This window comes from Pleurodeles waltl, chromosome 9 (genome assembly GCF_031143425.1).
Source record: "Pleurodeles waltl isolate 20211129_DDA chromosome 9, aPleWal1.hap1.20221129, whole genome shotgun sequence".
Lineage (NCBI taxonomy): Eukaryota > Metazoa > Chordata > Amphibia > Caudata > Salamandridae > Pleurodeles > Pleurodeles waltl.
The window spans coordinates 613,361,926-613,385,310 of NC_090448.1; the positions used below are offsets into that span (position 1 = coordinate 613,361,926).

The 23,385-nt window shown below is 43.8% G+C and overlaps 1 protein-coding gene across 1 annotated transcript in view; it reads left to right on the plus strand.

Moving 5' to 3' along the window:
• Positions 1-23,385, plus strand: part of WDR62 (WD repeat domain 62) — a gene marked incomplete at its 5' end in the record, with an annotated part of 926,258 nt that overhangs the window by 161,348 nt on the left and 741,525 nt on the right. Inside the window, one exon of the mRNA XM_069207611.1 lies at positions 13,906-14,043. Coding sequence (XP_069063712.1) covers positions 13,906-14,043 — 138 coding nt within the window. The remainder of the gene's footprint in view (positions 1-13,905; positions 14,044-23,385) is intronic.

Sequence of the window (23,385 nt, forward strand, 5' to 3'; positions counted from 1 at the left end):
TATGAAAGATACCAATACTGGAGAACTGTAGTTACAGGTAAGTAACTTATTTTCTTCTCCAGTATTAAATCTTTCATGGATTCACATGCTTGAATCGGAATAGCAAGCAGTTTCAAAGTATCATTCATTTATGCTCCTTATACATTGTGGATGGTGGGTAAGAATGATAACAACATAAAGCATGAATAGGAATTACAACCATAGTATTAATAATAATGATGATGATGATAATATTTACAGCAATAATGTGCAAAAAAACCTTGACTACGTGTGGTGTTCATTACATAATCTAAGGAAAAGAAGGAAAAAGAGGCTCACCTTACTGAAACAGATGTTGTAACACAGCCTGTCCGAATGCTACGTTGCTTCAATATGAGTCTAAACAATAATGTTGATTGAACGTATGTACACTCTTCCATGTTGCAGCACGACAAATGTTTTCCACTGTAACTCCTGCGAATATTGCAGCTGAAGTAGACATAGCTCTTGTTGAGTTTGCTCTCAGTTTGGCAAGAAGAGGTTTGCCAGCAGTAAAATGGCAAAATTGTATTGTCACCGCTATCCATCTTGCTATGGTTGCTTTTGTTACTGTGGCGCCTTTTCTTGATTTTCTTGATTGCACAGCTGATCTGATTTTCAAAAGTGTTTGGTACTGTGTAAATAAAATTTAAGACATCTCCTTATGTTCAAAGTATGCAGAGATTGCTATGCGGGTATGGTTGGATTTGGGAAGAATGGTCGCAAGATAACAGGTTCATCAAGATGAAATTGTGATGGTACTTTTGGAATTAACTTTGGATTAGTTTTTAGTATTACTCCTTCAGTTGTAAATTTGAGAAAAGGATCTTGTGTTGTGAATGCCTGGATCTCACTCATTCTTCTAGTGGATTTTAAAGCTAGTAATGTGGCCACTTTCCAGGTAAGGAATTTCAAGTTCACCTTGTGAATTGACTAAAATGGTGCTTTTATAAATTAAGCAAGGACAATGTTTAGATGCCATTCTAGAGGTGGTGAACAAATTGGTGGCAAGATACGGAATAAGCCCTTCAAGAAATGTTTAATTATCCTTGCTGAGCAAAGCGGTGCATTTTGAGAAGAGCACCTGCATTTTGAAATAGCTGCAAGATGTATTCTCACGGACGTATGCATCCGTCCCGAACGAGCAAGGGAGAGGTGATAAGGTAACATATCGGCTCTGGTGATGCTTTCAGCAGATGCAAGTTTTGTTTCTGACATGAAAAACAAAATCTCTTCCATTTTAATATGTAAGATTTGTTGGTTGACTCAGCTCTTGCTTTTGCTAGGATGTCCATACAGTCTTGGGGATTGTCTATATCCTGGAACTCACATGGAAGTCGGGAGTCATGCATTTACTTGAAGAGAGCCTGGATCTGGGTGAAGAACTTGGCCCTGGTTCCTCGTCAGCAGGGTTCGTTTGTTGGGGAGGCGAATAGGTTTGGTCTCGGACAGGAGAAGTAGCTCCGTGAACCAGTGTTGCCTGGGTCACCTGGGAACTATCAGTATTAAACAGCACTTCTCTGCTTTCATCTTTCTGAGCAGTCTCGGTATCATGGGTATGGGAGGAAAAGTGTATGCAAATATCCCTGACCATCTTATCGAAAGGGCATTCCCCCATGATCCCGGGACTGGACGCAGACTGGCTTAGAACCGGCCTTTGGTGTTCTTGTTCATAGCAAAGGGGTCTAATTCCAATTTGCCCCAAATGCGAAAGATGTTGAGTTCTACCTGATTCAACTCCCATTCATGGCAACTCTCGATTGATCTGCTGAGTTTTTCCGCCAATGTGTTGCTTGACTCTGATACATGGTCGGCCTTCAGCAAGATGTTGTGTGCTGTCAACCAGTTCCACAGGTGTTGTGCTTCTTTGGAGAGTGGTTGCAACTTTGTTCCACCTTGTTTGTCGATATAATCCATGCTGGTAGTATTGTCTGTTCGTAACAGCACTGCAGATCCTTGTATGTGAGGTAGAAAGGCCTGGAGAGTGAAAAAGATGGCTTTGAGCTCCAAACGATTTATATGCATGGACTTTAGTGAGATTGACCATCTGCCCTGAATTTATAGGTCTTGATGATGAAGTTTGGCATCAATGGCAGGAAAGAAAGGCCCTTGGAGATGTGAGTTCACCATTCCAAAGCCTTAATCATTCTTGGGATTATTGTTATGCGGTCCTTGAAAGAGCCTTTTATTTGAATCTGTTTGCAGAGGTTGCATTTTCAGGCTTGCTAAAGGAACAAGGTTGATTGCAGCAGGCATCATTCCCGGTAAAGACTTGAATCGACGTACTGAAACTGACCTTTTTTTGGATATTGTTAGTGCCAGGTGAATTATTCTGTGTTGTCTTTCTAGAGTGAGAAAAGCTTTTGTCTTGCTTGGACGGATTCTAAAAAGGTTATCACTTGTTGAGGGTCCGTGTGGGATTTCTGTAGGTTTAAAGTAAGCCCCAAGTTCTGGAACAGGGTTGTACAATCCCTTGTGGCTTTGGCTGCTTGAGCAGGTGTCTGCCCTTTTAGCAACTTATCGTCTAGGTATCGAAATATTTTGTGACCGCTTGTTCTGAGGGTGGCTGCTACTGGGGATTGGCACTTTGTAGAAATGCGGGGCGCTGATTTGAATCTGAATGCGAGGTCCTTGAATTGGTAGTGGGTGCCAGCTACTGTGAAACAGAGAAATTTGCAATGTTTTGGGTGTATGGGAATGTGGAAATACGCAACCTGGGGGTCGCCATGGTTGAAGAGATGCAGGCTATCCATTAATGTGACCATGCAAAATGTTTTTTTTTTTTTTTGGGAGGAATTAGTTGAGTTTTCTGAGGTCCAAAATGGGACCCCATTCTCCTGATTTCATTTTTATTAGGGAGAAACAAGACTAGAATTCCATGCCTTTCTGGTTGGATGGTACTTACTGTATTGCTCCTTTGGCAATAATAACTTGGTCTTCTTTTTGCAATAAGTTAAGATAATGGGGGGGGGGGCGTCCGTTTTGGTGGCATATTTGGCAGTTTGCAAATGAACTTCAGCATATGACAATGTGTTATCAAATCTAATACCCATTTGTCTGTTATCTCTCACCACTGTGAGAGATGTTCCAAAATCTTTGAGGTCCCTGTCTGAGATTTGGTAATAGCTGGCACCCAAATGGATTCATTGCTTGTGGACAGCGTCTCTGGATTGTGAGAGCTGCTTTCTTTTTCCTGTCTGTTTGTTGTAGGCTGCTGATGGTGGCGCACGGTATGGCTGTTGCTGGTAAGTAGATTGAAAATGTGATTGAAAGGGCTGTTGGTAGCGCTAATAGTTGCCTCTGTATGAGGAAAGGCCTCCGCCTCCAGCTCCTCGAAAGGGGAATCTGTGAAATTGTAGGGTGCTCAAGGATTTGGCATTGTCCGTGTCCGTCTTGATGGTGAGTAAGGCATCATCAATGTACTTTCCAAAAAGCGTCTCTCCATTGTATGGCATATTGATAATTTTGGATTGCACCTCAAGCCTAAACGACGTTGCTTTGAGCCATCCCTGGCTGCGCCAGCCAACTGCCTAAATCCAATGGAGGAGACATCCGTTGCACAATCTACTATTTCCAAGGATGTGCATTCACGTTCTTGTACTATTTTGCAAGCTTCTGATGTCCTGTCCTCCGTAATGAGGTCTAGCAGTGAACCCATGTCTGACCACATTTGCCTGTCATAGCGGCCTAGGATGGCTAATGAACTTGCCGCTCTAACTGTTATTGCAAACATGCTAGAGAAACGCTTACCGATATTACCTAAGCATTAACCTTCCTTGTCAGGTGGAATGGTGACTGGAGTAGAGGGTTTTTTAGATATTCTTTGCACTGTTTGCGTTTCAACCGAGTCGCCTTAGGTTCCCTGTAAAGCAGGCAGGAGAATCTTCAGGGCCCTTATATTTTTTATCGATTTGTGGCACTACTGCCACTACGGTTGCAGGAGTTTTCATGAGTTTAAGGCTCTCTTCCCAGATATGGTCTATTTTTGGTATTGTCCGAATAAACTTCTAGCCTATTCTTTATAGTTGTATAAAAAACATTCTGATTGCTTTATAGTGATTGGTAAGTCGAATCTTGTTGCCGTTCTCTCTATCAAATTGTGGACCCCCCGATGTCTTCAGGAGGCGAGTCCGAGGGATGTGGCAATGGAGTGGAAGGTGTTGGATGAAGATAATCATCCCATTCATCATGAGGCGGGTGGGTGTCTTGCAGCAAGTTTTCTTTCCTTTTATCATCAGATGATGAAGGATCTTCCCTAGGTGGTGCAGCTATTGTCGATGAGGGAGTCATTCTTGGTGTAAGTGGTAATGGAAGAGGCCTTGATGTCTCCGGAATTGGTGGTGGGGAAGGTGGTGGTGGTGTACTCTGGTTCCAGAAAGCGTTTGTGGTAATCTTGCAGCCCTAAAAGAGGTAGGTCATTCTATATCAGTTGCACCAAATATCTATGGATATACGATCAGTGCTTCTTTGGGCTCACTGGGGCAAAGAAGGTCAAGGCTGTGCAGAAACTAACCAGCTCCAGGTGGATAGTAATGTACATAAATATCTGCTATGCACTGGTGAAGAAGCAACCCCCTGAGGGCTTGCGGGCTCAATCAATCAGATTTTTGTAAAGCGTGGATACTCACTCTTATGGGTCTCAAGGCGCTGGGGGAGGCCTCATCTGAAGAGCCACGTCTTGAGGTTCTGCCTGATGATGATGAGCGATGGGCTTTGTCTGAGGTGCAGGGGGAGATTGTTCCAACTCTTTGCTGCGATGTAACTAAAAGATCGTTCTCCGTCAGTGGTTTTACGAATGTGCAGGATGGTGGCCAGGGCCATCTGGGCTGAACGGAGGGATCTGGCGGGGGTGTGGAGGGGAATGTGGTGGTTCAGGTAGGCTGGTCCTGCGTTGTGTATGGCCTTGTAACGTGAAGGTGATTTGTTGCTCGACCGGGAGCCAGTGGACGGTCCTCAGGTGTTGGGAGATGTGTTTTTGGCATAGGAGGTCCAGGATGAGTCTGGCGGGGCGTTCTGGATGAGTTGTTTTTTTATGTTTCTAGTTGAGGTGGTGCCGTAGAGGGCATTGCCGTAGTCGAGCTTGCTTGTGACTACGGCTTGGGTGACTGTCCTGCGTCAGTCTGCTAGGATCCATCTGAAGATCTTCCGAAGTTTGCAGAGTGTGTGCCAGCAGGAGGAGGCGACTGAGTTTACCTGCTGGGTCATGGGTAGGGAGGAGTCGAGGATGATGCTTACGTGGCGGGCGTGCTCAGTCAGTGCAGGAGGGGCGCTGAGGGATGTGGGCTGCCAGGAGTCGTCCCAAGCTGAGGTGGCGTTTCCGACGATGACGAGCTCAGTCTTGTTGGAGTTGAGATTGAGGCAGCTTTCTCTCATCCAGGTGGCGACTGCTTCCATTCCTGAGTGTAAGTTCCTTTTGGCCGTGTCCGTGTCTTTGGTGAGGGAAGTGATGAGTTGTGTCATCTGCATATAACATGATGTTCATACCGCGGCTTCTGACAATGGCTGCGAGATGGGCCGTGTATACGTGGAACAGTGTGGGACTCTGTGAGCATCCTTGGGAGACTACGCAGTTGACTCCTGTGGGTCAGGATGGGTAGGGCGGGAGTCTGACCCGCTACATCCTCTTGGAGAGGAAGGAGTGGATCCATTCCAGGGCTCTTCCGCAGATTCCTATGTCGTGGACTCTGGTGCGTAGCGTACTGTGGGAGACCGCATCGAAGGCTGCTGAGAGGTCGAGGAGTAAGGGTGCTGCGGTGTGGCCATCGTATAGGAGTAATCGGATGTTGTTGTGGCTGCCAGGAGGGCTCTCTCCATGCTGTGGTTGCTGCGGAAGCTGGACTGGGAGTTGTCCAGGGAGTTGTTGGCCTCAATGAAATTCTGTAGTTGTGCGTCAGTTGCTTTCTCCAGTACTCTCGTATGGTAGGGTAGCAGACAGATGGGCTGGAAATTCTTTAGTTTCGATGAGTCTGCTGAAGGTTTCTTCATGATGGTCTGGGTGGGTTCTGCGGGGGTGGGTCAGTCACTGGTTCCGGTGCCAGGATTTTCCGGGAGGAAGCTGTCATAGCTGTCCTGGATCTTGCGGTGGAAAACGGTGGCGAGTTTGTCGTAGAGGTCCTGTGACGGGGGATGCTGGTGACTTTGGAGGGGGAATCTGTGAACTTGTTGATGACTGAGAAGAGTTCTTTGGAGTGGTGCGCAGAGGAGTATATGTGCTCCCGGAGTGCATCAGGTGTGGCTCTGAAGGTCTTTACTAGTTTGGCTGTGCCTCCATTTTTTTCTCTAAATATCTGCGGGTATGCTTTGATTCTGGGAGTTCGGTGGTGAATCAGCTGGCTTTCTTAGGTACACGTTTGACCAATGTCAGCCGGAGAGGGGCTACAGTGTCTGGGCATTCGGCTCTGGGGGTGTGGGTGTGGCTGCTGGGTGTGTTGATTGTGAAGTGAATGCAGGGGTGATCAGTCCAGTCTGGGTTTGAGATGGTGATCCGGTTGCTTGAGATGGGGTCCATTGTGTGTCCTGAGATGTGTGTGGGTGCGGAGACCAGCTGTCTGAGGGTGGCAAGATTGTCGAGTAGAGTGGTGGTGTTTGGATCGGCGCGGTCCTTGAGGTTGAAATTCAGATTGCAGAGGAGGAGGTAATCATCTGATGCCAGGGCCGGTTAGCGATGTAAACAACGTCGTCTATGAAAGCTGGGCGGGGCTGGGTGGCCTTTACACCAGGGTGTCATGGATGGAGGAGTTGTGGTTGGAGTGGACCAGGAAGTGAAGGTGTTCCATGGTGGTGCATTTTTATTCTGAGACGGCCTCAACACGTAGTGAGGACTTATTTACAATGGCGAGTCCTCCACCCAGGTGGGAGGGCCGGTCCCTCCTTAGGATTCTATATCTGTTGAGAATGGTGATGACTGGTCCCGAGGTGGGGTTGGTCCAGGTCTCAGTAAGGAAGGCGATGTCTGGTCGGGCGGTGTCGATCAAATCCCAGGACTCTGTGGCATGTTTGTGGAAGGAGCGGATGTTCATAAGCAGGCAATTGATGGGGTTGTGGAGGTTGTTGGTTGTTGTTGGTGTTTCTGTGTGTGGAGAGTACCTTCAGCTTGTTGAGGCTAGCGCTGAAGTTGCAGTTCCTGCAGGTGAAAGGTCCGTGGGTGTCCTTGGGGGACGTGATGCAGCAGGTTGCTGAGAAGTCCGGTGTTGAGGTGGAGGAGGGTCTCGGCATCGTAACGGGGCCAAGAGGTGGTTTAACAGAGATCTAGGGTTCCTGGCGCTGGGCACAGTCTGGGTGTGGACGAGCTTACCTTTGGCACACCTGCTGCGCAGCCATGCCGCGGCTGCCATTAAGAAGGGGAGGGCGCAAAAGGTGCTTCGCGGGGCCGAAGAGGTGCAAGAGGGGGGCAGAGGAAAGGAGGGGAGATGAAAAAGAAAAGGAATAACGAGTGAAAAAAGGCTGAAAAAGCAAGAGTGAAAGAGCAACAGAGAAATACTTACCCCTGATGGCCACTAGATAACCAGGGATGAGGCGCAGGGACAAGCCTGCAGGTGGAAGAGGGCCTCGAACTGACAGTCAGAAGGCTCTCAGTTTGTCCCAGGCAAAAAGTAGAGTTAGCAGCATCTACCAGAGGAGCTGGGGAGGGTAGCTGACGCTGACCTGGAGGTCAGTGCAGTTGTCCTCACTCCACCAGGGCCAAAGCCTCCACTGCTGCATTAGCACACAGGCTACCTTGCTTCGATATCTGCCATGCTGACACTTTAACGTCCATACATACTTTCATGAAGCATTGCTGCTTGACCAGTCAGGTCTGTTGTGATGGGTATTCTGGTTGTTTGGTCCTCCAAAACTTTTTAGTCTAAGCCAGTTCGTAGACCCACCTCCTGGAAGGTGTTGCTTGGGTATCTGTTCTAAGGTAAAAAATCTGGGGTTAGTCTTTCAGAAGAACAAGTTACTTACCATCAGTATTGCTTTTTCTGGTATAGACCTTACCTAATTGATCCTTCCAGCTGATACTATTGACTTTGCCAATAGTGGCACAGTTTGAAAAGTACCCAGCACTAGGAAAGGCGAGAACGGACGAACCAGAGCTATTGGCAGAATGAGACAGATTGGCTTTGCTATTGCAAGATTTCATGATTTCACAGTTATTGCATACCTTATGTGTGTCAAATTATCTTCTTGAGAAGCTCTAGTGCTTTCATCGTATTAAACCCTTCGAGGTGGCTTGACCCAATATCCTAAGTTGCAAATAGCAAAACTGATGAAGAGTAAGCATACTTCCCAGTGGCTTCTGATATGTAGTTAATGGGATTTCAGCATTTCAACACCTAAAGAAACACTTTCATTGTAATATCTGAAACGGACATCTAGACACAGCCATCTGGAAAGCAAAAGGAATGATCACCACAGGAACACCAAACCTTTCCTTTCTTAATGCTAGCCTAGAGCATCTTCACCTGGGCATCATCAGCTATAGGTGGACAAGGACCAGGCAGGATTCGATAAAGCCCATAGAGACGTTCAGGTGCGTGTGCATACGAATATGTGCCTCTTCAAGCACCATTATGACCATGTCTTGTATACAAGCAATTGCCTACAAGTGAAACTCTCTGAATAAATGAATTAAATGTTTTATTTATCCTCTCTAGTGGAGTATCTCCGTACTAATAGACAAAGGGAACTGACACAAAGGACCAGGTTAACATGTAGAAATCAACCATGTTTTTAGGCGCTTTCTCAAATGCAACTTGTGCGTAAAGGGGAGCGTCAACGAGAGGGGTTTCCATGTTTTGGCCTCCAAGGAGGAGGAATACCCCTCCTTCTGGAACCTGAAAAAGAAGAGCCCCAGAAGATCTAAAGCTTCTGCATGAAATATAATGCTGAAAAAGATCAGACAATTTCTTTTTTTAGGACCAGAGTAATAAAAAGCTCCCTGAAATAGAGGCAGAGCTTTAAAACAAATCCTCTTCTGAACAGGCAGCCAGTGGAGTTGCTTAAGGTGGTGTGAAGCTGATACACACTGGTAAATCTTCAGAATTAAACGTACTGTAGCATTATGAATTGTCGATTGATCAGCTAGTCCAGTAGGCACAAGTAAATATTGTTGGCATAGTCCAGCCTTGCAGTGATCAGAGCATGGACCACGTTTTGTGAGTCTTTAGAGAAAGATCTAAGAAATTCTTAAGAGAATAGAGTAAGTCAAAACAGATGCGGAAGGCAAAAGGATACAAGGGCGAAAGGATAAGTGTTCAAATTTCACTCATGGATACCTGACTGCAATGCAGGGATGTGGGTGTTTTAGGGGACCTGGGGAAGGAGGGGTGCTCGCCAGCCTGCAGGCCATCAGTTAATTGGACCAGTTACCTGAGAAGTTCCGAATAGAACTTCGGTTGTTTCAGAATTGCACTTGAGATTCTCTAATAAGTAAATTATTATAACATACTTCCTCTTACTACAATACCAACCAAGCAGAGAGAGCAGGCATTACACTTCATGCTGAGCAACAGATTTACTGCAGCAGAAATAGCAGACCAAGCTTTTAAAAGGCAACACCCAAGTCCTCTTCTGTTGAACGGTTGAAACTGATCCGGGGTTGATTGTCTTCCCATTCGTACAGGACCTGGCTAGGAAGTTTAGGCTATGCTGTCCCTATTGGTGCAGGAGAGATACTGATTTGCATGTGGCAGGCTCCTGTCTGAGGTGGCGTAGTTGGCCAAAAACATAATGGACTGGATTGCAGATCAGAGTAATTAAATGTGAAATCCATACTTTTATTTTTAATGGGTTTATTTTACATCAATTTTAATGCAGAATAAGTGTGGGAGGATTGCAGAAATAAAAGAAAATGGAGCAAACGTGAGAGCACAGAACCTAAGTAGTATGAAAACAGACCACATATTATATGGTGCCATTTCAAGTACTCCTACATGCCTTATCTTTAGCATCAACATTTTTCCAGCATAAAGGGTTCACTATTTCAGTGTCCACATACATGTATGTTGTTGCAAAGTGGACCCTTTTTGGATCCTCATCCCCAGTTTTAAATTTTGGGGGGGGGGGGGGGGGGGGGGAGGGAGCTCATCTGCTGGTAGTCATGAACTCTAACACTGCTAACCGGTGTCCAGTATATGTGAGCTGACGTCTCAAACATGTCAAAATTTATCTTAAAACCTGGTTAGAACATTTATCTTTCATATATGTCCATAGTATACAGTGCACAAATACACCTATGGCAGCACCTATCGAGTCATCAACTACAGAAGCACTGAAAGTATGGCTTTGTGCCTGCTTGATTGCTGCAGTGTAAAACCTGCAGTGTAACCAGTCAAAACAACAATTTTTGACGGGTAAAGCGCTTCCTTTTAAATATTAGGTCACCCCTGTGTAGGATTTGTAGCCTGCAAGGCAGGGTGCATGATATTTAAAAATGGGACATGTTGAAAAGTAATATTCCCATGTCTCTACAGTAACAATGGGCCAAAAGCTATTTTTCACTGTGACTGGCCTAGCTGTCCTCCATAGGAAAAAAAAAAGTACATATTACATTAGTAATACTGCTGCCTTGATAATGGGATCCGCTATATAAATAGTTAAACCACTATTTTTAATAGTTATTTTAGAAAGTTACTTACTCCCTGCCTAAGCCTTCAGGTGGCTAATTAGCAGAGCTCCAACAACAAAATATCGGATTGGGAGTTCCATGTTGCCAGATTGACTTTCAACGTATCCCGCTTACAGGTCTCTTTTCTTCCAAGGAAACAAAATATGTGTTGGGACTTGGAACATTTCAGGTAAGAAGTCTCCAAAGCTCAAGGGTTCCAGCTGAACGAACCTGCTTCATTTATCTGACTTTTGGTTCTATTGTGGTGGCCTGACCAGGGATTACTTTTCTTCTTAAAAAAAAAAAAAGGGGACAAAGTCTGTGTCTGACTTAGTAGATATTTCAGTATTTTACAACAAAACGTGGTACAGTCCCTTTCCTAAAGTGGAACTTAGAAATTTTTGGAACTTTTCCAGCCTTTTTTCCCAGTACCAATCCACTTGGTATATCATAGCAGGGCTCTATCGCCGTCAGCCTCAAATCACACCTAGCTTCATTGGTGCTTTGTGCTTTTTGATGCTAGTTACACATAAAATTTTAAAAAATCATATCTCTGGATCTTCTCAATGGACTTTTGCAGTTTTGGGTCTATTTTACTCATACTATTTTGCTCTTTATTTTAAAATTGGTTGTAGAGTTTTAGTGTGTTTTGTGTGAGTTTTTCTAATGGCTATGCACTGCTTATATACTTGATGTATTACCTTTGATTTAAGCATTCCTCCTGTGTGGCATGTTACGAATGACTGAGCACCAGTTTATCTTGTTTAATTTGTGTAACGTCCAGCAGATGGTGCCCTTATCCTTTGAAGTGGACACTTGTCCACTCTAAACAATCCACTTTCCTAAAAACCTAATCTGTTTTGCAAGTCAGAAGGCATTCTGCAAGATGAGACTGGATTTATATTTTTGAGCGAAAACTATTAAGGGCTGTTAAGGGGTAATCAGTTTGATGCACCCTATGAGTAACCTTGCTGCTCTGTTGTCCAGTGTCTTCAGAGTCCCCGTCTCTCTCAGTTAGAGGGTAGTGAATAGCTAATTTATGCTTTTAAATTGTTTATTTTTAGAAAAAATAAACTTGATCACTAAGATGTCAGGTGGGAAAAATAACACTGAAATTCATCTTTGTCTTTATGTTAAAGCTATTAGGCTTAATTATAAGCCACAGTTCTTCAAGTGACTATGTGGCCTGCACAGCTAAACAAAGGTGGGATATTGGTGAGCACCTAGAAGACATATATGAGAAACTATATTACAGTTACCATTTCATGACAGACTGAAGTGGACACACTTCGAATATCCTTACCCCCCCCACTGCGTACCTTTATAGCGCTTACCTTGTTACACCCACATCGTATAAAGAAAACTTCGTCCCAGCATCAATACTGAAGGACATGTCTTGTCATTCTCAAACCACTGTTTACCATCACTGTGTCCATCATCCAGGATTTTTTCCAACTCCATCCATATTGGGTTAATCCTGCTCCTCCTGAGCAAATTTAACATCAACCTTCAAAATCTAGCCAATTACTGACCAATCATACAAATGCCACTCATGGGTAAGGACATAGAAAAGTCAGTCACCTCTCACCTCCATGGAAAAAATAAACCCCATTTCCCAAGACTGCCAGTTGGTATTCAGCCACTTACGCAGCATGGTGACATCCACCATTCACGTAGTTGAAAACTTATTGCAATTCACCAACAACAGCCTCTGACGCATTCTGTCTGAAAACTCTACTAAACATTCTTGCTTCAAGAATAGGCATCAGTAAAAATGCCCTTCATTGGTTTCATGTGACCTGAACTGCGGACCCTAGCTTGTTTAGATAAGCACATTTATATCTGATCCTTGTGACCCAAGGATTTCCCAAAAGATTTCTCCTGCCTACTGTAATGTTAATCTTCCCATTGAATCCATGGGAGTGCTCCTGGCTGACGAGAACATCAAGATAGAACATTATGTGCGCAGCACCAGACTCTACCTAAAATTCACACCAGGAAACATTACCCAGCCCAAAGATTCTCGCCATCTGCCTGGACTTCATGTCTAAGCAGCACTTAAAATTCATCCTCTTGATATGAGTGCTCTTAACATTGACTACCAACAAGAATGTGCAAGAATGTCTCCCAACAATGGACAGTAATTACTATATCTCATAAATGGTCTGTTATTCCACATTCCTAGTATTTCTCATCATCATCACCCTATGATCAAAGTTCCCAGTGCACATTTAAAAAAAGGAAAGTCTCGAGGGGCTATCTTAACCCAGAACTAGAATTGAAACAATCATACAAGTGCTCTCAACTTGTTGCCCTACACGTGGGCTTCCCAGAATCACATCTGACCCAACTTTCCTTGAAGAGCATTCTTCAAATGACTGGCCAACTTAGGAGGCTTCTCAAGGAACTTAACTGAATTCCACCCATAATCATGGAACTTCCATTGCTTCCTCTACCCACCTATGTCTCATACAGAGTATAAACTGCTGCAGTATGCGATTTCTAAAAGCACGATTGTGAACTTGAAAGGGGTGTGGTCCCTAGCATTTGCAAACTTGATATGGCTTCAGACCAAAAATGCACGAAGGAGAAGACAAAACTTCAAGTAATCTCTTTACTACACAGTTAGGATATGGAACTCATTCCCCACCCAGACCTGGTAAGCTCCCTCATTCATGGTTGCCAGCAAGAAACTGCTGTGCCAGCTCTTCATAAAATTCCTTATTCAGGTGTAATCTTCTGGATAAAGCAGATTCAGAAGGGAGATTTTTAACTGGATTGTATTATCTCTCTCATCCCCTCCTATGTACTCCTCTCGCTCCACATTTGTACTCTATTGTATTTCTTTCTAGCTAGATACGTAAATCATGTAATCTGTTTATGCCAATTTCCAGTGCATGTGTCATAATAGCAATGATCTTTTTTTGTGCCAGTTGAGGTTGTACATATATTAATAGTAATTGCAACTAATTGTTTCCGTGGTATATTGTAATTAGTTTCTGATATTTCACAGAAGTCAGCTATATTACACTAAATATAGCATCAGGACTCTACATGAATATTGTGATCTAGTCAAGATTGTTTTCATGAAATATGAAACGGATGCATATACTAAAATAATGTTTTAATGTAAAATTATAAACCGTAAAACAGTTAAAGCGTTTTGTAATGAATGGTGTTGTCCCCTAGCAGCTGAATCGTGTAAACCAACGTGCACGACAATGCAATACATGTTAACATTGTTCAGAACTTTACTAATTATTTTTATAATAATTTGCATTCAATTATACATATGGAAGGTGTATCCGGAGTTGGAAGATGATAAAGCTTGCTTGCCCAAGGGGTCTTTTTTGACTTGCTCTTCTGACGGCACTATTCGTATTTGGACTTTGGACAGAGGTGCTGTGCCAGAGTTGCAACGAAACATCTATAGTCATGTAAGTATTTCCATTTGTTGTTGTTTTTCTTTTCATAGAGATGTGCATGCTTTATGAGCGAACCAAGAAAGCCAGAAAATATCAACCTTGACAGATGGCCCTCTATCTCGGGTGCAGTATTTTATTAGGAAATAAAATGTCGTGGTGCAAACTCTTTGCTTTATTCGAAGTACCGCTGTCCTGTAAAATTCCCACTTAAATGTTCAAAGTTGGTAAAAAGTTGAACAAATCCGTATATTCTATGCAACCAACCGCACACCACTGGTCCTGAGGTTCATCTAAAATATCCAAATAACTATGCCCAACATTTGAGTATTGTATGGCTGGGCAGACTGATGTGGGCCAAAACAAGCTTGTATCCTCTTGGGGGAAAGTGCAAAATCAGTCATTTATACATCTGTTGCGTCTGTGGTGAATGTGAATGTAATTAGTCTGATAGATTTGCTTTCCTTCACCAGTCTTTCCAAAATAAATATACTTTTTTATATATATTGAAGTGTGTTAGTTTGTCACAGTCTATTTGTACTCTACTACCAGTTGCAACCATTGTGATAACAAGGAATACATTTGGTAATAACCTCCAGACTTATTGGTGCATACAGCAGTAAGTCCCAGCCCACCGTACATAGATACTTAGAATCAGTATGAAAACACATGGGTGTGAGGGCATTAATGAAGTGGGAAGTGAAGAATTAACAAAGAGAATTGTTATCTACTAAGTAAGAAGCATATTTGAGGGCACGAAGAGGAGTAATATCATTTATAATGCATATGAAAAAACAATATTTGTTTTCGATCTGTAGGATGTTGATTGTGACTGGTGTGCTGATCTGCCAGCTTGGTTAGGCACCTATGCTAATCTCATTTAGAGGGTTCAGCTACTTTCAATTTTCTAAAGAAAATGTACATTTAATTTTATAACTATTATGCTTCTATTTAAAAATGTAAATTGAATCTGGAATTGGTGTTCTAGAGGAACGAAAACCTGCACATTTTTATAACCCCTCCATTGAGTGAAAATCTTCTGATTTTAGACCATTGTGTGAATTTAACTACAAGTAATTCATTTACTACTGGTCAATATAAGTGCAGGCAGAAGACGAATCACAGAAGAGGAGACTTTTTTTAAAAGTTTGTTCGCATGTGACCTGCATAAATGTCAAATAATCTGCTTCATTGGATGTCAAGTAAAATGTATGTATAGTCAGGAAAGCAGACTTATTTGATCTGCTCGTTTCAACAAGGTAGTGAGTGACGTTTGATTTGCAGTAAGGTGAACTATAAATGTAGATCAATTCAGCCATTTGAATCTGGCGAAGGTCTTGCTAGTGTCCTGTAGTTTCCTATATTCCTCCGTAAGAAGTACTTTCTTAATAGAGCTGTATTAGGCCTAATGTTGTATTTGGTAATGGTATGACTAAAATTACTATTTTGTATTTGGTAGCTTTGGAGGCTCGAGCTAGTGAAGGTGGTAGTGTTGCAGTACTGTTTTTTTGTATATCTGAATACTATATATCTACAACACGGGCAACCCTATATGCCACAGGTCGATATGTATATAAATCTAAAGAAATTGTCAAATGGACTCATTTAAAAAAAAAAAAAAAAAGGGGAGACCTCAACCATGGGTTTGAAGGCTCCATCTTCTATTTAACATAATTCAAATTCAATTTGATTTTGTGGAAACATTAACATAGAAAGCAAAAATATAGAAAACACAGTACTGGACAAAATAAGAATTTCCACAACAGTGTTCACAAGATGATCATATTTACAACGAATATTACACAGAGACCCTGTAGAGTCCCCAATGGTTCTCTCATTTGCACAAACAACCGGGGTGGGGGGGGTGGATGGAGGTTCGGGGGGCATGCAGGACTGTCGATGTTTCGATTCCAAATTATTAAAGGGGTCTCCTCAGGACGTCACCATCCAGCTACCACATCACCATTGCCAGGTTTGGATAGCTTCAACCATCTCTCTCCATAAAAATAGCTAAAAAGAGTCTAGTAGTCCAAAATGCTGCCACACCTTTGTAAACACAGTATATGCCGCCTCTTAAATAATTGGGGAATCCAGTGCTTCTCACTGGAACATGCTTTAATGGCATTGGAAGAAGCACGTTGCAGTGAAGGGCACAGTGTCCTCCCACTCTAACACTGAATGCCTCAATAATTTAGGAGCTAATGTATGGGGGTAGATGGTGAAGGCTTTCAAGCCCGTGGGATGGTGGTATGAATACAGTACATTTGTGACAGAAGTTCTTTATTTGCTCAGTGCTGTGCTTTCTATATTAATGTCTTCTATATAAATGTTTCCACACAATCACATTGAATTTGAATTATGTTGAATAGGAGATGCAGCCCCCAAACTCATGAATGAGGTCTACCCCCTTTTGAATGAGTTCCACCTGATATTTTGTTTATATTTATATGTATGCCTGAATACAGTAAATTTCTGAGCAAGAGGAATTCAGTGAATTTACTTCAGTTTTGATGACGAGTGAAAATCGCTGCTAAATGCTAATCCTAGAGTGGACCTTCGCATTTCTGCAACATCTTCCTGTCATTGCCTTGAAGATACCTTTTCAAATAGTTGTAAAGGGTAAAAATGTTCAAATGTAATGCCAAGACAGTTGCACCCAGTTATGCTGAAACACTGCACGGTATCCTTTTCAAGTGTCTTTTAACGCTCATGTTCAGCCAGTGCTAGACTTTTCCTCCCGAGGCATAGCATCCTCCGAGTCATTCAGGTGCATGAGCCTGGACCGAAGTAACCTTCCGTGACACACCACCTATTCAGTGCTTCTTAGTGTGCAGAACACTGCTTGTTAAACATGCAACATGTTGTTGCTAAGCGGCTATTTTGTAGTACATTTAAAATACCTACCAAACTGTACGAGGCAGTTGCACTCTCGCACATATCAAACTGGAAATACACTAACTGCTCTTCTCTGCTATCTCAACCAAACGTTTGTCACTGCAGAGTTATTTGAAATTGATGAAAGCTCAAGAGAGTATTGAAAAAGTGTCTGTTACTACTTCTTAAATTTATAGTTACGTTTAAAAAAAAAAAAGTTGTTGAATGAATACAATACAAATAAGTGAAATTGGATGGGATTCCTTCTACCCAATTTACATAGACTATTGCATTAATTGTGAAAACGTTAATCTTTTTTAAAAATATATGTTTATTTGGTTTTCAAGAAGCGCCTGGAATGACCATGTGTAAGTCACCCACTAGTTCACCAGTTTGCCTACAGTGCCAAAGATAGAGAAACAAAAAAAATAAAACAGGACCCCCATCGTCCCAAACAACCCAAAGGCACTCAAAGAGCAAATAGTTACAAGCGTTATTTTAGTTATTAATTAAAACGTTAATCTTAACGTTTGACTCTGCAAGTCGTTGCATTGAGTAAAAACGTCTTCAGCACAGGATATCCATTTAATTCATCCACAGGTATTTCTAACTGCCTATAGGTGACCTATAATAAAGTGGCAGGAATGAAAATATTTCATGAATTATATATGTATAAAGAACGGTAGTTTCTTATTTTGACGCGAATAGTTGAATGCTTTTTGACAAATTGGGGAAAAAGCGGTGCAGTTGATTTAGGTAATCAATTATCTCATTCAGTTCGTATGGCAGTCACAAGGTTCAAATTTTATAATCACAAATAAGAGAAAAAATAATTTGGAAGATTGTTTTGGCGGTAAAGAAACTAGTTATAAATTGCAAATTTCGAACATTCCTTGTGGAGCTAATTTGCGACCAAACAGTAATGCATACCAAAAATCAAGGGATTAAGAAAAGGCTCTGGATTAATGGAGCTGCAACATGTATGTAATGGCGATTGCAAGCAAAGCGGAGTTATCAGGTTGGTATGCCAGGGCTGAATTGTGAAAAATGATATTTAACGTGAAGTGTAATATAGAACAAAAAAGTCAAGCAACAATGATGACATCATGCCATCTCAGCCGTTCAATCCAGTTTGCAAAACGTACATCGTGCAATGTGAAGTGTTTAGAATGGGAAACTGTTGTCCCCTTTGCCAGAATGTTAGAAGAGAAAGGCTAAAATACCAAGTTTCAAATATTATAGAATTAGCCTGAAGCACATTGAAGAATCATAGTGAATCTAAGAGTTCAGTACTAAATGTCAAACCTGATTCTGTATTGCACATCACGAGTGTTAGACCTGACAGCCTTAGGGTGATCCCCCCCCTAACTTTTTGCCTGCCTTCCTCTACTTTTTGGACACTGTTTTAGCTGGTTTCAAGACTCTGCGCACTTTACTACTGCTAACCAGTGCTAAAGTGCACATGCTATCTCCCATTAAACATGGTAACATTGGATCATACCCAATTGGACTTTTTAATTTACTTTTAAGTCCCTAGTATAGTGCACTGAGTGTGCCCAGGGCCTGTAGATTAAATGCTGCTAGTGGGCCTGCAGCACTGATTGTGCCACCCACTTAAGTAGCCCCTTAACCTTGTCTCAGGCCTGCCATTGCAAGACTTGTGTGCGCAGTTTCACTGCCGATTCGACTTGGCCTTTAAAAGTACTTGCCAAGCCTAAAACTCCCCTTTTTCTACATATGACACCCCTAAGGTATTCCCTAGGTAACCCATAGGGCATAGTGTTGTGTAGGCAAAAGGCAGGACATGGACCTATGTAGTTTACATAGCCTGGTAGTGTAAAACTCCTACATTTGTTTTTACACTGCTGTGAGGCCTGCTCCCTTCACAGGCTAATATTGGGGCTGCCCTCATACATTGTTTGAGTGGTAGCTGCTGATCTGAAAGGAGTTGGAAGGTCATATTTAGTATGGCCAGAATGGTGACATAAAATCCTGCTGACTGGTGAAGTTGGATTTAATATTACTGTTTTAGAAATGCCACTTTTAGAGTGAGCATTTCTCTGCACTTAAATCTTTCTGTGCCTTACAATCCACGTCTGGCTGGGTTTAGGCGACAGCTCTTTGTGCATTCACTCACACACCCCAAACACAGGATACTCAGCCTCACTTGCATACATCTGCATTTTGAATGGGTCTTCCTGGGCTGGGAGGGCCTGCTCTCACACAAAGGACTGCCACACCCCCTACTGGGAACCTGGCAGACAGGATTGAACTGAAAGGGGACCTGGTGCACTTCTAAGCCACTCCGTGAAGTCTCCCCCACTTCAAAGGCACATTTGGGTATATAAACAGGGCCTCTGCCTCTACCAACTCAGACACGTCTGAGGTAGACACTCTACCTTAAAGACACTTCCTGGAGAAGAAACTTGTAACCAGAACCTGCATCCTGTCAAGAAGAACTGCCTGGCTGCCCAAAGGACTCACCTGACTGCTTTCTGTGAAGGACTGCTCCCTTGCTGTTGCCCTGCTGCCTTGCTGCTCTCTGGCTGAGATGAAGAAGTGCTCTCCAAGGGCTTGGATAGAGCTTGCCTCCTGTTCCCTGAAGTCTCAGGACCAAAAAGATTTAATCTCTTCAAGAAGGACTCCTTGTGCGGCAAAATTCGACGCACAGCCTGCCGGAAACGATGCACAGCTGCACGCCGAACCGGAACGATGCAGCCCGACTTCGCAACAAGATCGGCGCAGTGCCAGCGTAGCAACTGGAAATTCAATGCACGGCCCACTGGATCGACGCACAGCTGAGCCGGAATGACGTAGCTAGACTTCCAGAGAGGAATCGACGTGGTGCCTGCCATGCGGTAGAAAATTTGATGCAACGCCCATCGGATCGACGCAGCTCCTGTAACTTCATCCTGCCAGCGCAGGAAATCCACACACCTTCCCAGGGGCATCTGAAAACTCGCAACCCGAAGAGGATCCACAACCGAGTGCTGGAAATCGACGCACAGCCGTACCTGCGTGGAAATTAAACGTCGCATCGCTGTGTGCAGCCCGAGAAATCGGCTCACACCCCTTTGTTTCCACACTTCTCCTCCTGGGGCCTTTGCAGAGATTTTTCACGCAAACCAGGTACTTTGTGCTTGAAAGAGACTTTGTTTGCTTTAAAAAGACTTAAGACACTTTATATCACTTTTCTGTGATATCTCTACATTTACTTCATCTATCTATCATCTTTGATCGTTTTGACCTGCATTTATCCAGATAAATATTATATATTTTTCTAAACACTGTGTGGTGTATTCTTGTGGTGCTATATTTTGTTATTGTATGACTTTACTAAACCCTGGTTAGAGATACAGGCGCACATACTGCATTTCCACAAAAGGAAACAGGAAAAAGATAATGAGAAACCGGAGCAAACATTGACTAAGGAAGACCGCATTCGAGGGGACTGCGTTGGCTGCAAAAGTACAAATGGCACCAGTTATGAGGTCAACTCTGCCGCAGGATCCCCAAGGGTATCAAAATGGCTACAGTGGCCAAACCAGGGTGGTTGGCAACAGCCAAACCCCATACAATGCTACTATTGCCACAGAAAGGGCCACATGGCTGACAAGTGCTGATTAAAGGCACACCATGTGCAGAAGTCAGTGAGCCGAGGCCAGGCCCTGTGGAACTCCCATCCACAAAATAAAGCCCAGGGAAATTTAACTGCACCTTATATTCAGGCGCATGGAAATCAGTCCACTGCCGCACCACAGCAGCAGGGATCAGGTAGCGGGACCCCAGAACTTGGGATCAGCAGCCGCAGTCAGAGAAAACAGCCCAACATGGGCCAGGGCCACAGCAACAGCAGTGAGGGGTGGCTGTTTGGGGGAAACAGTGCCTTCATGCAGGTGCAGAGCTCATGTGCCCAGTAAGCCTTAAGTACTCCCAATACAAAACACACAATTCACATACACATTAAAATTCACAACAGTAAAACTATAAGAAAAGAGAGAAGCAGGGATTCAAAAACTTTAGTTAGACCCTGAGAAACCTCAGGATTGTCACATGGCTGTCAGTCAGGTGCCTGCAGTAGGATCCACCATCTAGGGATGCCGTGTGGCTGGTGATTGGGAATCCTCATCGAAGTTCACCATTTAGGGTGCCCACTAGAGCCTAAGCCCCACTCGACTGCTTGTCCCCAAGGGTTGGCCTAGCCGGTCAACCCCAGGAGGAAGGCAGTCAGACGGAGAGGGGCAGGACAGCTCCTCAACTGTACTTAAAAGGCAGGCATCCTAGGTCCTCAAACCCACAAACAAATTGGACAGCTTCTTATTGCCAAGTTGAGAAGCCCCCATTCTTGTCCCCAAGCTGGGACAGAAATGTTATTGTCACATAGCCCCAGCAGCAATAGTGCCCTCAGCGGGCCTCCTAGTCAATGGGTGACCCCATTTCTGTTCCAAAATGACGCTGACTTCCAGTGTGGGAGACTGGCCCTCCCCCATGTGCTTGGGGTAGCAGAGACCCCTTAATGCTCACAGCACACGCATGAGTACCCAAAAGGATACTGCACGGCTCCAAGACAGTAGAAAGTGGGGTTCACTAGGACATCCAGCCACCCCAGTCCATGCCCACAATGTGGGCAAACTACGAGTTCCTGGCCCTGCTCTAGACTCTCCGCACTGTGATATCTTTGCCTCCTCATTTCCCTCGAGTTTCCCAATAGCAGTTGGGACCACTAGGCCCAAAACTAAATGGTCTGAGGGAGACTGGGATACCACGGAAGGGAATGCAGAGGACCCATTGTCGCTCCGAGCAGGGTAGAATGCAGGAACATTCTCACCCCTGCAGCAGGCGTAGCAACTCATTACTTTTACACACACACACACACACACACACACACACACACACTCACTCACTCACTCACTCACTCACTCACTCACTCCAGGTCTCGCCCGAAACTCCGCTGCGCGACTCTGCAGTGCTTTATGCGCACCACTTGTCATCCCCTCTTGTTCCAAAGGTTGCCTTCAGCGTCGTCTGCCCTGTGGCAAAGCTTATAGAGCCGCAGGTTCAGGACATTGGTGGTCAAGATGCACTTATCAGTGCTATTCCATGAAGGGACTACAATTCCCATGTTTTTAGAGGCAGCAGCCATCTTGGGGTGTGGCAGGCCTATAAAGCCCAGCCATACCCAAGCATGTTGCTCACTATTTTGAAGACTTTGATGCAGCCCGACCTCGTGGGGGTTTCTCTGGAGAAGAGCAGAGTTCCTGAATGGCAGAGTGTCATCCAACCAAAGTATCCTCGTTTCCATGGTGCATTCAAAAACGAGTAGGTCGTACTCGTAGCGGAAAGGCCTTGGTGAATCCAAGTTTGGAGGAAGTCATTACTTCCAATAGGTAAAGCGCCCCTTAGCATAACGAGCAAAGCATTTTCAGTTTCTAGAGTACAGTGGCCATGGCGCAACGTTCAAAGGCATTTCAGTTCACAGATGTAAAGCGCTCTTGGCACGACAATTCAATCGCTTCAGGTCACAGATGTAAAGCGCTCTTGGCACGACAAAGCGCTTCAATGAACAGGAGTAAAAGGTTCTTGGCACAATAATCAAAGTGATTTAGGCCACTTGAGTAAAAGTGCCCCCTTAGTATAATGAGCATAGCGCTTTAAGGGAAGACAAGTAAAAGCGCTTCCTGCTATTATAAGTAAAGCGCTTCAAGTTCAATGAGTAAAAAGTTTTCGGTCTTTATAGTTGTGAATGTGAAAGTATTTTGGAGATAAGCAAATCATAGTTTTCATTGTTCTTTGAAAAGCTTAAGATGTGAAAAGCATATTTAATTCTTTGAGATTTTCTAGGTCATGATCAAAGGTATATGTTGTGAAGGCAGAGATGTTACAGGATTGATATTCTCAGTGTAATCATAGTCCAAAGCTCTTGCCATCTCCTGTTTTTGAGGTCGTAGTTTATTCTTGTTCCATGTTTCAAAGAGGGTTCTTTGCCCTCATTTCAAATGGGGTCTCCATCTGATATCTCGGAGACGCATTTAGTCAAGAGTCTATTGATAAGTTGCATTTCTATGAATGAGTAAATGTATATTTGTTCTAACCTTTTCTTTTCAGATCTCTCTCCCTGCTGTTCCCTACCCTAATTCCCTTCCCCCCCAACTGGCTTCACCATAACCATAACTCTGTGCTATAATAGCATTCTGAGTTGGTGACGTCGGAAGGTGGGCCTTTTGTTCAGGGACGTGCAGATCCCGAGGAAAGGACACTGTGACAATCCAAGAAAGTCTCGAGAAGAAGGGTGTAGTTGGGACACCTGGCACCACTTGGGAGGGTCAAGTAGCATGGCACGTGCTGAGACCACGTGATCCCGGGCCCATTGTGATCCCCGGCCCATTGTGATCCCCGACAAGTGTTCAGTGCGAGACGCTTCCACTTTTACATTCCCCACTTGTGTAGACTAGAAACGCCACCCAGCGCCGATGACACCACCCG